The sequence below is a fragment of the Oculina patagonica genome, chromosome 5 (assembly GCF_052425735.1).
Source record: "Oculina patagonica isolate OP01 chromosome 5, crgOcupat, whole genome shotgun sequence".
Classification (NCBI taxonomy): domain Eukaryota; kingdom Metazoa; phylum Cnidaria; class Anthozoa; order Scleractinia; family Oculinidae; genus Oculina; species Oculina patagonica.
The window spans coordinates 28,313,098-28,325,430 of NC_135762.1; the positions used below are offsets into that span (position 1 = coordinate 28,313,098).

General features: G+C 39.5%; 1 protein-coding gene across 3 annotated transcripts in view; it reads right to left on the reverse strand.

The window, feature by feature from the left end:
• Nucleotides 1-8,293, reverse strand: part of LOC144654328 (dorsal-ventral patterning tolloid-like protein 1) — a 28,272-nt gene extending 19,979 nt beyond the window's left edge. Inside the window, exons 1-5 of one of the 3 annotated variants that reach the window (XM_078514436.1) lie at nt 8,155-8,293; nt 6,082-6,132; nt 5,146-5,523; nt 2,078-2,506; nt 652-1,062 (exon numbers count right to left, since the gene is read on the reverse strand). In XM_078514436.1, coding sequence (XP_078370562.1) covers nt 652-1,062; nt 2,078-2,506; nt 5,146-5,523; nt 6,082-6,132; nt 8,155-8,179 — 1,294 coding nt within the window. In that variant the 5' untranslated portion in view covers nt 8,180-8,293. The remainder of the gene's footprint in view (nt 1-651; nt 1,063-2,077; nt 2,507-5,145; nt 5,524-6,081; nt 6,133-8,154) is intronic. The other 2 variants (XM_078514438.1, XM_078514437.1) reach the window with 2 other exon arrangements.
• Between the last annotated feature and the right edge of the window lie 4,040 nt (nt 8,294-12,333).

The following is a 12,333-nucleotide window of genomic DNA, read 5'->3' on the forward strand; positions in this document are numbered from 1 at the left end:
TTAGCTTTAACCGACAAATGTAGTGGGTATCATTATCCACAGTTATTTATCAGTAAATGTCCTTGTTCTAGCAAACACACCGTCTTTATTTACGGCTTCATTGCTAACAATGCTTTGTTTTCACGTCTTTCGACATGGTTTCCAACTCTTGCAAAGCACACAGCGTACACAGCGCGAGTCACATGATGCTACAAATTCTGACTATGGCAAGGTACCGATGGGGTTTAATTACAAGTCAAGTCTCTCCGGTTTCTAACTTAGTCTTCCCGTGTGGGTATAGCGGGCTGTAACAGTCCTAGTAGAAAGACTTGCATGTGTGCAATTATCTATCCACTTCCCCTGAACTAATGAAAATCACTGAAAACTTCACTCGACTAATCAATGAACAGAAATAGAAGGAAAAGGGCCTTTCCTATCAAACAAGTTTTCAATTAAGTGTCGTAAAACCAAAACAAAAGTAATCACTCAAGCCAATCACAAATTAAAGAACACAGATAATCCAGTAATCCAATCAAAACTCGAAGCAAATACATGTAGCCGGCACGAAGCGTGGGAAAACATGCGCGAGCGAGTGATGATTGGTTTTGGTTTTACTTCTGATTGGCCAAGAAAGTGGCACAAGAATGTTAATGATAAGCTTCTTGCACTTACTGGTACTGGGTTTATCCTCTGCTGTGTATGTAGCCTTAAATCCTTCATAATATGACTCGGACGAATCTGCTCTGAAACGCACCCACATGTACCGTTCACTAGACTTTACGTTGTCCGGAATTGTATAACCACAGAATTTTCCTTTACTTTTACTATAGCTGTGTTTCCCATCGAAAACCTCCACATAATCTGCTGTACAAGTGGATCCAGAGCTCGGCTGCAATTCAAATCTGTCAAAGCTGAGTTTCACAATCTTCCCCTCTGGTACAGTGATTAGCCAATCACAGCTCGCGCCTGCTGGGTAATAACTGGGTTCCCGTGGACTTTGTAGAGTTCCAAATGAGCCATTTAATTTCAGGTCGTTATTGTAGATGTTCCCCGTGAAACACTTATCGCTGCTGCCGCTAGGAGCTAAGGACAAATATAAGTTTACTAATTCAACTGACTGATCAATTCCTGACAAAAAGCTTTCAACTGATGTTTAGCAATTGTTTTACTCCAAGTGCTTCTGCCAACCACCCGCCCCCATACACATTTCTTTCAAATTTCATATATAAAATATACATAAATTTGAAAAGGGGAGTTCCGAAGTAACCCCTATTGATAAAACTCCACTTAAAATTAGAAATATACTAAAAAAAAAATAAAAAATTAAACATTTTACAAAAATAAATGAAAGCCCCTCCCCCCACCCCTCGTGTAGCAATGCTAACGCTTCCTATTTCATAACTTTGTCTGGGGGAAGGAGGATCTCTATTTTCACAACATTCAGGCACCTCAGAGTACATTTGCAGTATTTTAGAATTTCCTAAGATTTTCTTTCTCTTGGAATTAAGGGAAACATTTCTCGTAAATTGGAGATAGTCGCATCTTCTTCACACTGCAGAATTTACAGATTACATTTGAATAATCACAACTACATGCATTGTTGCCAATGGGCAGTAAGGTGGCAACAACAAATCACATGGACCAATGTTAAACTACATTATCAGAAAGGATTATTTTAGGGTAGAATCTTTGATGTTTCCCTCGCAGGAGATGTGTCGAGGGAAGAGGTGTGTCAACTCAAGTTGAATAAATGCAATGGAAATCAGTGAAAAAATCTGTGTCCGAGCCAAGTGGCTCATACAGCCGGACCTTATCCCGGTTTCTGTACCATTAAGTGACTAGGAGTATTGCAACTCCCCCTAGATGGGATGCAAGTCCATTGCAGGGATTACCCCCAGCAATAAATTTGTTGGTACTCATTTATACACCTGGGTGGAGAGAGGCACTGTGAGAGTAAAGTGTCTTGCCCAAGAACACAACCCAGTGCCCAGGCCAGGCCCAGGCCATTCGACTTGGAGTCGAGCTCGCTAACCATTAGGCCACCACGCCTCATCACCATGAAAAACAAACAAAGAACGTACAAATGGACAATACTTACAGATGTCTACAGCTTCAAAACGTGCTTTGAAACCTTTCTCGTTTATCCAATGCTGCGGCGAGTTAGAATAAAACTTTATCCACATGTACCTCCCAGTGGAATGAACCTCTGGAAAACCAGAATAGAAGCTTTCGTATCCACAGTAAAAGGCAATCTGTTTACTTTCCGAGTCTTGTCCATTGCCTATCTTCACAAAGTCAATCACGTTGGTGCTTTGTCGATCACAACTGTAAGAAGATCTTTCAAGATCCAGGTCTTCAAACTTCAGTTTCACTCCTTTGCCTGCAGGGACAGAGATTATCCAAATACACCTGGCATCGTATGGGTACGGAATGGGGTAATCAGGGCTAAAGAATGTACCAGAAGAACCACTGAGCCTGTGAACTGTACTACTTCTATCCCATGGACGACATATTCCAGAGGCTTCTTCTGCAAGTGGAAAAAACGACAAGCATTCATAAAGTGATTAATGCCGGGTGTTAAGCTCAGTCGCATGTTGTGAATTAACTTGACATTCGAACATCTCCTTACGGACTCCTCCCTATTACAGACAGTTCACAGGAGGGTGGGGAGTTCAGGTTGGCCCAGTTTGTAATTCACTTTGGCTCTGGCACTTGGCTCTTTGTTAGTGATTCACCTCATGCATATTTAGCTAATAAAAATAATGATGATGATGATAATGATGATAATTTATTCTCAGGTTATCTAAGTACAGCGTAGCTATACATCTGGCCCTGGTTGTTCAAACAGTGGATAACCCTATCCACCAGATAAATCGCTATCCAGCAGATAAGTGTTTGCAAAACACTCTACGCTATCCACTGGATAGCGATTTATCTGATGGATAGCGTTATCCGCCCTCCGTACAACTAGGGCCTGGAATCTAACTACAAATTATATATAAATGTATAAACTAAATAATAAATTATCTAATAAACGGCACACAATGCATGCAGAAGGGATGACGTTTCCCAAGGGGGTCTTAAATAATTAACGGGAAATTTGTCAAAAAAATAATGTATATTAAATTAAGTAGATGACAACTTCTGTATTGAATGACTTTTCAACAAACGTTGCGTTATCTTAGCTTGTACCGTGAAATCTAGTATAAGCCTGATATATATGATACATGATACTTCTCTGAGCGACCAAGGTCAAATGTAGGTTATTGTTAACGCATGCCAATTGCAGAAATGTCTGTTTACTGGATATCACAGAACTCGTCTAATATAATTTGTCTCTTTTGTTTATATTTTTGTATTAGTCCTTCTAACTTCCCAGGAGTATTTTGCTTTGTGCTCTTCGTGGCGATTTCTTGTTGTGCTAAACTTGATCTCTGTTCACGTCTCATTTCTTTCTATAGTTAGTTCCCATCCATGTCCCTAGTTCCCAGTGCCCCACAGTTAGTGGGGTAACCGTAAAAATGTCCAAAGGAATATTTCGCTCCCCGGCATTAAGTGATAGTCATCGCTTAAAAATGAATGGATATGAAAAAATAAATTAATTGCTACATATATTATTTACAAAATTTTTGCGCTGAAATTCCTTAAGAAAGATATGCGGGTGAAAGTGTACACCTGACGGCTGAAATCAGCACATGATCGTATTTGTGCAGGAAGCCAACCCGCAAAATGACCTAAGACAACTTTAGTGTTGCAGCAGAGATATTAATTTGCATTTGGGTTTGGGTACTTTACGGCATAAAATTAGCTTAGCAAGTTCAGTCAGAACTAGTGGTGTGCTGATCAAAAACTTTAATCGATTGTTATTTGTAACAATTAAAATTATTAAAACATGCATTGTCTTTCTAATGGCCTCATAACAGCAGCAAGAAGCACTATGTTTAGGGAGGATTCATAATTAAATTTATGAAGTGGGGTGGGGGGGGGGGGGGGGGAGGCTATGATGATTCTTACATTTTTCCCTAACATGTTTTGGAAGTCCCCCGCCCACAGGATTTTCAGGTGACAACTGTGTGTGAACTGAATGATTAACTCCCTTGCAACATCAGAAGTGAACACCATCTTGGATGCCCCACCCCTTGGACTTTTCTGGGAAATTTTTAAAAGCTTCCCTGCCATCCACCCTTTTAAATACACTGTAGAAAAATCATGGCTGCCCCTCAAAATCATCATTGCCCCCCTCTAGATAAATTATGAACCCTCCCTTAGTATGCTACGTTGTTTGAAAAAAAATGGTGCTGATATTATTTTGTCTCACTTGTTTTTTTATTTTCAGCAATCATGAAATTAGATTGCTTGATCATCACGGCACATCAAAATGGACCTTAACTTTTCCCCAGGTTCCTCTCTCAGCATTACCTGATATATTTAATGTTGCCCACGGGTCAAACATGACAGGTGCTCAAGTAGAGCCAGCAGGGCACGAGATTTCATCATCATCATCATCATCATCATCATCATCATTTATTAGCCACTTTTGAAATGAAATACTACAACAATAACTATAGTAGGTAGGGCAAGGAGACCTCCAGGAAACCACCAGGCTTATAGCCTAAAATAATAGGGAAGGCCACCTCGGATAGCATTATGTTTAGTAATTTCGCTGTGAATGTGTAGCTAGGTCAATTCAGACTCATTTCATTAAAAATTCAATCATTTTTTTCTTAAAAGTAGAAAAGCTAGTCGAACTAGTGATCAATTCTGGGAGGGAATTCCACATTTTAGGACCCTGGTAAATTAAAGTATTGTAAATTGCTTGAGATAAGTATGACAGTGATGTAGTCGCTAACACTTGGCTATTCTTGTGTGAGTCATAACTGTGTATTTGACTACTTGTAGGAAACAAACTGACAAACATTGGAGGCAATAACTGGTTATGACAATTGGTTATCTAGTTATAAAAGAAATCTTCTCTGATTCTCACACTAGTCAGAGCCCCTTGAAATGACTCTGTGTCTTTGACCTGTGTAATAAAGACACCCCTTTAATACAGACACGTTGGCCTAGCCCTTTGGTGTGCATATTATTAATAGAGGTTCAACTACATTAGTGTTGTAAGTCAGAGCAGCAAATTTTCAGCCGAAGTGAATGAACCTGTAACTGTACCTTCTTTAACGGCTGAAAAACTGAAACTAAATCCTCTGTAAATGTATATGGCATCAGTATGGAACTTGACGTACAGGTTTGGCCCAGTGGAATAGATAACTTCTGGATGTGTTGTACCACAGTATGATCCAAGATGGCGTGACACTGAGCTCATACCATCATAAAACTTAAGCACATCATCACATGGGGAACTCTGTTCCAAACTGAAGTCATTGAAAGTTACTTTCACTATATAGCCACGGAAAGAATGGCTACTGTCAACTGTAATCAACCATGCACATTCCAAGTTATTGTCATAGTTGGAAGGATAGTTGGGGCTTGTGATAGTTTCGTTGTAGTTTGCATGGGCAGTCACTGTCTGTCCATAATACAAACAATCTGAAACGTATTTAACAAATAGGTATTTTAAACAAAACTAGCCTTGAAAGCCAGCTCTTTCAAATAAAGGCTGTTTTACACTCTAAGTGTAAAATAAGCAAGAATGCCAAGAGGTAGTGATAGTTTGCCACTGCTTAGTTGAAGTTCATGGTGAACAGAAGGATAGAAGGAGAAACTGTTAATGCACTCACACTGCCTCCTTTTGTTGAGCTGAAACAATCACTGTGAACTTTGATCAAGGAGGAGTTATTTACTACCATCCATAATACATGTACAACCTACAGTATACCTTTCGGGTATTGTCACATACACTCGACTTATGCCCTGCAGGGAAATGTTGGGGAATAATAATAGGGTTATTGCATGGGTAAAGGCATACAGAGGAATGCATAATGAGAATACAAGGGGAATTTATAAGTATGTACAAAAGAACCCCGGTAACTCAAACTCGGATAACTCAAACAACCCCGCTAACTCAAACTAACTTCTATTTCCCTTGGACCCACTTTTCAGTCTCTCCCATAAAAGGTATATATTAAACAACTTTAGAACACTTACTACTGATCTGTGCAAATGAAGTTCTTGCTGCCCAGGTAACCAATATTAGACCTGTAACACAAAAGTTAAATGGTAATTCTGCTGTTAGAGTTTAAACTTTTCATATTATATTAAATACTAACTTTACAAATGTTTTTACTATTCTTGGCGTTACTTTCCACCTGTGCTGTAAATTTACTAAGCATGCCATTGAAGCAAAATTGTATGAAGCAAATGCATAAATATTATATGGTATCAGAAACCTCAGCCGAAAAATAAGGATATAGCCAGACGGCACGGCACGACACAGCATAACACTGTACGATATGGTACCACAAAGCACGGCAAAGTACAGTAAGGTACGTTACGGTATCATGCTGAAATTAACTGGTAGGTTAATGGTGAAGATTTTGTCATGGTTTGCATACACAAGTGCTGTGAATGCAGGCTGTGTACTAATTTTGCACAAGACTTAAATGTACCAAACACTTATGCCATTGCATTGTCGTTTGTTGGCTTTATTTCATAAAGAAATAGGGCATGCGGTTTCCTGTTTACAATTAAGCCTGCCATGAAATACAATAAAGCCTGCCATGCAAAGTTAATTATTTTGCAAAATTTCACAGTCTGGCTCAGGGTAAACATACTAGAGATACACAAGTCATCCAAGAAGGATTACATGCAACCTATTAATGAATCACTTTCCGTAAATAACAGGGTGAATATAAATGTGCACCTGTTCCATCTTCCCACAACACAAGCAAACTCTCTTTGTTCAAATTACAAACTACCATATTTATTTGGGTTCACAACCGTGGAAATATAGCCTGATCTTGATTTGTTTCAGACAGATCTACCTTAAGTATTATTTAGCAATTTATAGCATCCGAATGCAACTAAAATATCAATGCAGAAATTTGCGTGAAAAAGATTTGCAAGAACATATTAACTTATATTAAAATTAAACATGCATATATTTCCAGCAAAACATATTATTTTTGTATTTTTTAAACCTGAAAAGATTAATAATTAGTAAACTGTGTACTTTTCACACAACTTTCAGAAGCTTACAATATTTACGAACTAAAAGAAAGCTTTAAGCTAGCAGAGGTGTCAATGCAGATTGCCAATTGAATACAGTCGGCAAATTATCTGCATGTCCGAACACAGGCAGACCACCCTTGTTTGTTTTTTTGCAAATTCACCAATCAGCGCTTAGCATCCCGCGGCAGCCCACCGCAGTTCAACCCCTGATTGGTGAATTTGAAACGGCCGGCATGTTCGGAATTTCTCTGGTCGCTGAGTTGAGCACCGATCATAGTCAGAAAGCCGTAAGCATGATTTCAGCGTGGATTTTCTCGGAAACTGTTGGAGGGACGAAGTTCAAATTCGGCAAAGAGATAGAGCAACAACTCACTGATTGATAGCCGTCGTCAGATAGGTGAGATTTTCAGTATTTTGGCGTTATTCCGGTTTGAAGTGGAGGAGGTCGCTGCTGGCGGTCGCCGACTTGCAAGCCTTGTCTCCTCCTTATTTCTTACCGGCCTTCGGCTGGCTAAATCAGTTAAAAAGGCGCTTAAAACGGCCCGCGCAGGCGAAGAAATACAACACAGAGTCGATAAACGTTTCATTAAACTTTATTGAGATATTTGGAGCGAAATGTAGTTTAGATATGTAATTTCCAGAGCTTTATTTCAGTAGCCCTTATAGATTTCAAAATTTCTTTTGTTCGTCTCATATGTCAACAACAATAATTAACCACGAACACATAGGGTGGTCTGCCTGTGGTACATGGTCCGAAGGTCTGCATAATTTGGAAAAAGAAATGCTCGCAACAAATAAAAGGTATTCAGAATAACTCAGCATCAATGTTAACGTACTTATACCCAATTTTGCCGCGCTTATTTAGCAACATTACTTTTCGATATTAACCAAATGTTCAAGCTTAAGAAAATTAATTTCCAATGCAATTGTGTATTTTTGTCGATTTCGGTTTTTCAATTCGACCCGATCGCAGCTAGCAGGAAAGTCGCACTGCGTCACTCAGTTAACAAACTTTTATCAACTCTCAACATAGAAAAATGGTTAACTTACCTACGATACCTGATGTAAGTGCCATGGCTTCATTTAATAGTTTGAACTTTGGAAAATCGACGTCTAAACATATCTGTTTGTTGTTCGAGCGAGGGCGAAGTAAAAATGATTATCGTCACCAGAGCCCATCGTCTCTCTTCACCGGTGGGAGAAAAAGACTGGGGCGAAAAGGTGACTCTGGTCTCCCCCAAAACCATATAAACGCTAAAGGTGTGCACAATGAAACCAGTTTGTAATAAAACCGTTGCTGATCACCGTACTCTTTATATTCGTGTAATATATGTTGACCCAGCGTTTGATGTCACTTCCAAAGTTCAAACAGTCTAGCGTCTTCTTTATGTGATATTAATATTGTTAATATAGTATAGTTTAATGAAGCCAACACGTGTTAGCATCGCATTACATTGTACATTCGCTTATCGCTGTTTAGTTCGATCGTTTAGCTGTTTAGCTGTTTTTCGTTTTTTCACCGACTTCTAGGAGGGTTGTCCAATACACTCGAACTGTGTAACGGAAGGTTCATATTTTCATTTTGTGCTCGCCCTTGACTTCCGGTAAGGCGGATCGACGCCGTGCGACTCGTGTCCAATCGACAAGTACTCTTGACGAATCGATCCAGTTTGGGTGTATTGGACATGGGTGGAGGGAACGGACACAGGGAAAAACGAACAAACTAACGAACGAACAAACAAACTAACGAAAGAACGGACGAACGGGCGGACGGTCACACGGACGAACCAGCATAAGGTATAACATAACATAACATAACGTTTACGTAACGTAACAGAACGTAACGTAACGTAACGTAATGTAACATAATATAACAAGTGTAGTGTAGTGTAGTGTAGTGTAGTGTAGTGTAGTGTAGTGTAGTGTAGTGAAGTGTAGTGTAGTGTAGTGTAGTGTAGTGTAGTGTAGTGTAGTGTAGTGTAGTGTAGTGTAGTGTAGTGTAGTGTAGCGTAGTGTAGTGTAGCGTAGTGTAGTGTAGTGTAGTGTAGCGTAGTGTAGTGTAGTGTATGGTGTGTTGTGGTGTGGTGTGGTGTGGTGTGGTGTGGTGTGGTGTGGTGTGATGCGGTGTGGTGTGGTGTGGTGTGGTGTGGTGTGGTGTGGTGTGGTGTGGTGTGGTGTGGGGTGGTGTGGGGTGGTGTGAGGTGGCGAGGGGTGGTGTGGTTTGGAGTGGCGTGATGTTTGGAGTGGTGTGACCGATGAACAGATTGTTCTCCTGTGGGTTTACTTTAAATTCACGACGAGCCTCGCGGTCCTTTTCATGTGGGATCTGCCCCTCCCCCCGCCCCCAACGGGGATAAGAATTTTTTGTAATGCTATATGTTTCATTATAAAAAAAATGTTTCTTTGAGAATCTCAACAATTTTTTTGTAGGTATGGCTGGCTCGCAGATAGCACTGCCCGCTATCCAATGCAAGGGGAATGGGCTGCCTGTGGGAATAAAATTGGCATCGTAGGATCATCAACACCAGAGGATAAGACCAACAAGTACAACGCATGGTGTTATAAAGAGTAGCAATTCCTGACATTTGGCAGTAAATATGCCGAATAATTAAAACTACTCAAACATGGAAACATTACAGCACAATGAACGTCGGGTTAAACCGTTCGTGCTCCAATACTCTTACCGAAAAATAGTAACGAAGGTTATTGCCTGATAAAGATTATGGCGAGGCCATAAATACATCCATGCACAGTATTAAAAGAAAAAAAAACAAATTTAGTAAGCAAGGCTGATGCTGAGTACGTAGGACACTTAAAGCGACAACGACAAGTGCTCTACGTAGCATCAACCTTGCTTATTTCATTTGCTTTTCTATTTCTGGCTTTTTTCACAGATCCTAGGTATGCCAACAGCAATGTTAGTTAACGGTCCTTTGCCACTTAACAGGTCACAATAAAGATAGTTAAGTACTCTTCTTCAAAGCAATGTATCTAGGTACTTTCTGGTAATAAAGTTGTTGTTGTTGTTGTTGCTTTTCAAACAAGTCATATACGAAACATTCAGGAATATTTTCTTTATTATGATAATAACCTTTTTAAGCCTGTGCTTTTTTCGTTCGTTCGTTAGGTTGGGGGTGGGCGGAGAAGAGTAGAGTTAAGGGAATCCTGCTTAACTACCAATTGTTTGCTTTGGAAGGATTTTAATGAGTAAATTTTTAAAACGGAAGATCATACAGCCTCGTTAGCATACGTTTGTAAGCTTGTTTTCCACCCAAATAATTTCACCAAAGCCAGCTACGATACTCTCGGCCAGGGCGATCACTCTTTTTCAAAGTGAGCTGTAGTGTATGAACATCCATCTAGTGCCGCATTAACATATACATTGCTCGTAAGAGGACACCATCAGTTTTAGTTATAAACTGTACTCTTAATAGTCATGAGGTAACACACAGTGTTTTGTAAATAACGTTGCACTTGCTTTAGCTACTGTGACCGCTATACACATAATATACAATTATTGCTTTATTTGACATTACCAGGTGGTAATAGATGTAAATCTCGTCACTTATGTAAACTTTCAATACATATTATTTGTATAAATAGTGTGAAATAAACTAAAGCGACTTGACTTGGGGTGGTCCACGGAACCATTGAGGTGAAATCAGCTTAATATTTTGTTACAGGACAAAATGCACTGCAACTAGGGGACTAGCTCAGTCAGACTTCGACTTCTAGGATCAGAGGTCTTCTTTATTCTTCAGCTCTTACTCTCAGCCGTTGCCGGCAGTAACTCCAGAACTTACACCAAAAACTGGCGATTAAGTACGCTCGCACTATGTCCATACTGCGCTGTGATTGGTTAAAAGCTACATTCCTTTGAAGTTCGCGAGAACTATAGAAATTGCGGTTTCTTTGATAGTCGAAAACGTGCTTCGAGTTCAGAGTAGGTTTTAAGTGAGATATCATCCAAATTGAATGTTTAACTTTCGCTCAACTGAAAGTATCTTTAAAAGCGATCCCGAAATCGGAATAGTTGATACCAATCACGGCAGTTGCTGGACAGAATGCTTCGAAACCAGAATGTACGTGATCCTATTTTCTTTAAGCAGCACAAAAGAATTAAAAGCTATATTATGAAACTTAGTAAATATTTCCCGCGTGTATGAGTAAACCTTAATTAAAGTGTTCCATTGTTCGTTTATATCGGAAACTAACGTTTCCGCAGTTCTTTTGAAGTACACGACCAACGCAATTACTCATAAGAAGGTTTACGTCCAACGCAATTAACTAAGATCACATAACTTAACTCAAAACATGTTTCTTTTAACTAAATTCACTCTAAGCACAGCTAAAAGCACAAACACTCGTACTTGCCAATCTAAAATAACTGTGATAAACATGAAAACACTATGAGAACATTTTGGACTATTAAAATAACCCGAAAGGTTAACAAAAGGTGTTTACGACAAACGTAAGTTAATTACTTTGGCCAAACTCCGTTAGCGGTTTGTGAGCGGATGTTATTGAATTCCTGACCAACGCATGGTATCAAATTATTCCTGGTAGTATAGAAATCGACCGTGGGAAAGTTCGGTAAAGGTTAATTGACTGAGTGAAAGGATTAGAGTGGCAAGTTGTTTTTGTTTGAAACACTTCCTGAGTCGAGGAAGGTTTGCCTACGTGATAGTTTGTTTTCAGCAAGTATTTCGAATAGCGCATGCCAAAAGCGAAGCCTAATTTAATGTCACACTTTAGGTTAATAATTAATAAACGTATATTTCAACATCTATAAAAATATGCTTCAACAATTTGCTTACTTTCAAGTTGCTGCCGAATTTTCACATTATATTTAATAATAGACACCATGAGCTTTCCCCCTCCCCCCCCCTCCCCAAACTTCCTTCCCTTTTCAACGCAGCAGCCATTTTTTCCTATTTTTTTCTCCTATTTCTTTACCACGTGGTGTTAGTTTTCACATACTCGTCTGTAAAGTCCAGATATAAATCCAGACACAGAGGCCGTTGACACACTAGTGACGGAAAAATCGTCAGATACGGACAAGTCGTCTTAGTTTGAAAACTGGACGGTCACGACTGTAGTGGTCGTTATGACAGCCATTGCAGCAAGCAGATAACCATGGACTCTGATAGCAAGTGATATTGCAGCTATGCTGTTGCTGATTTAGTTCTGACGGTTAGATGTGTTTAAGCTAAGCATGAGCCAAAACTA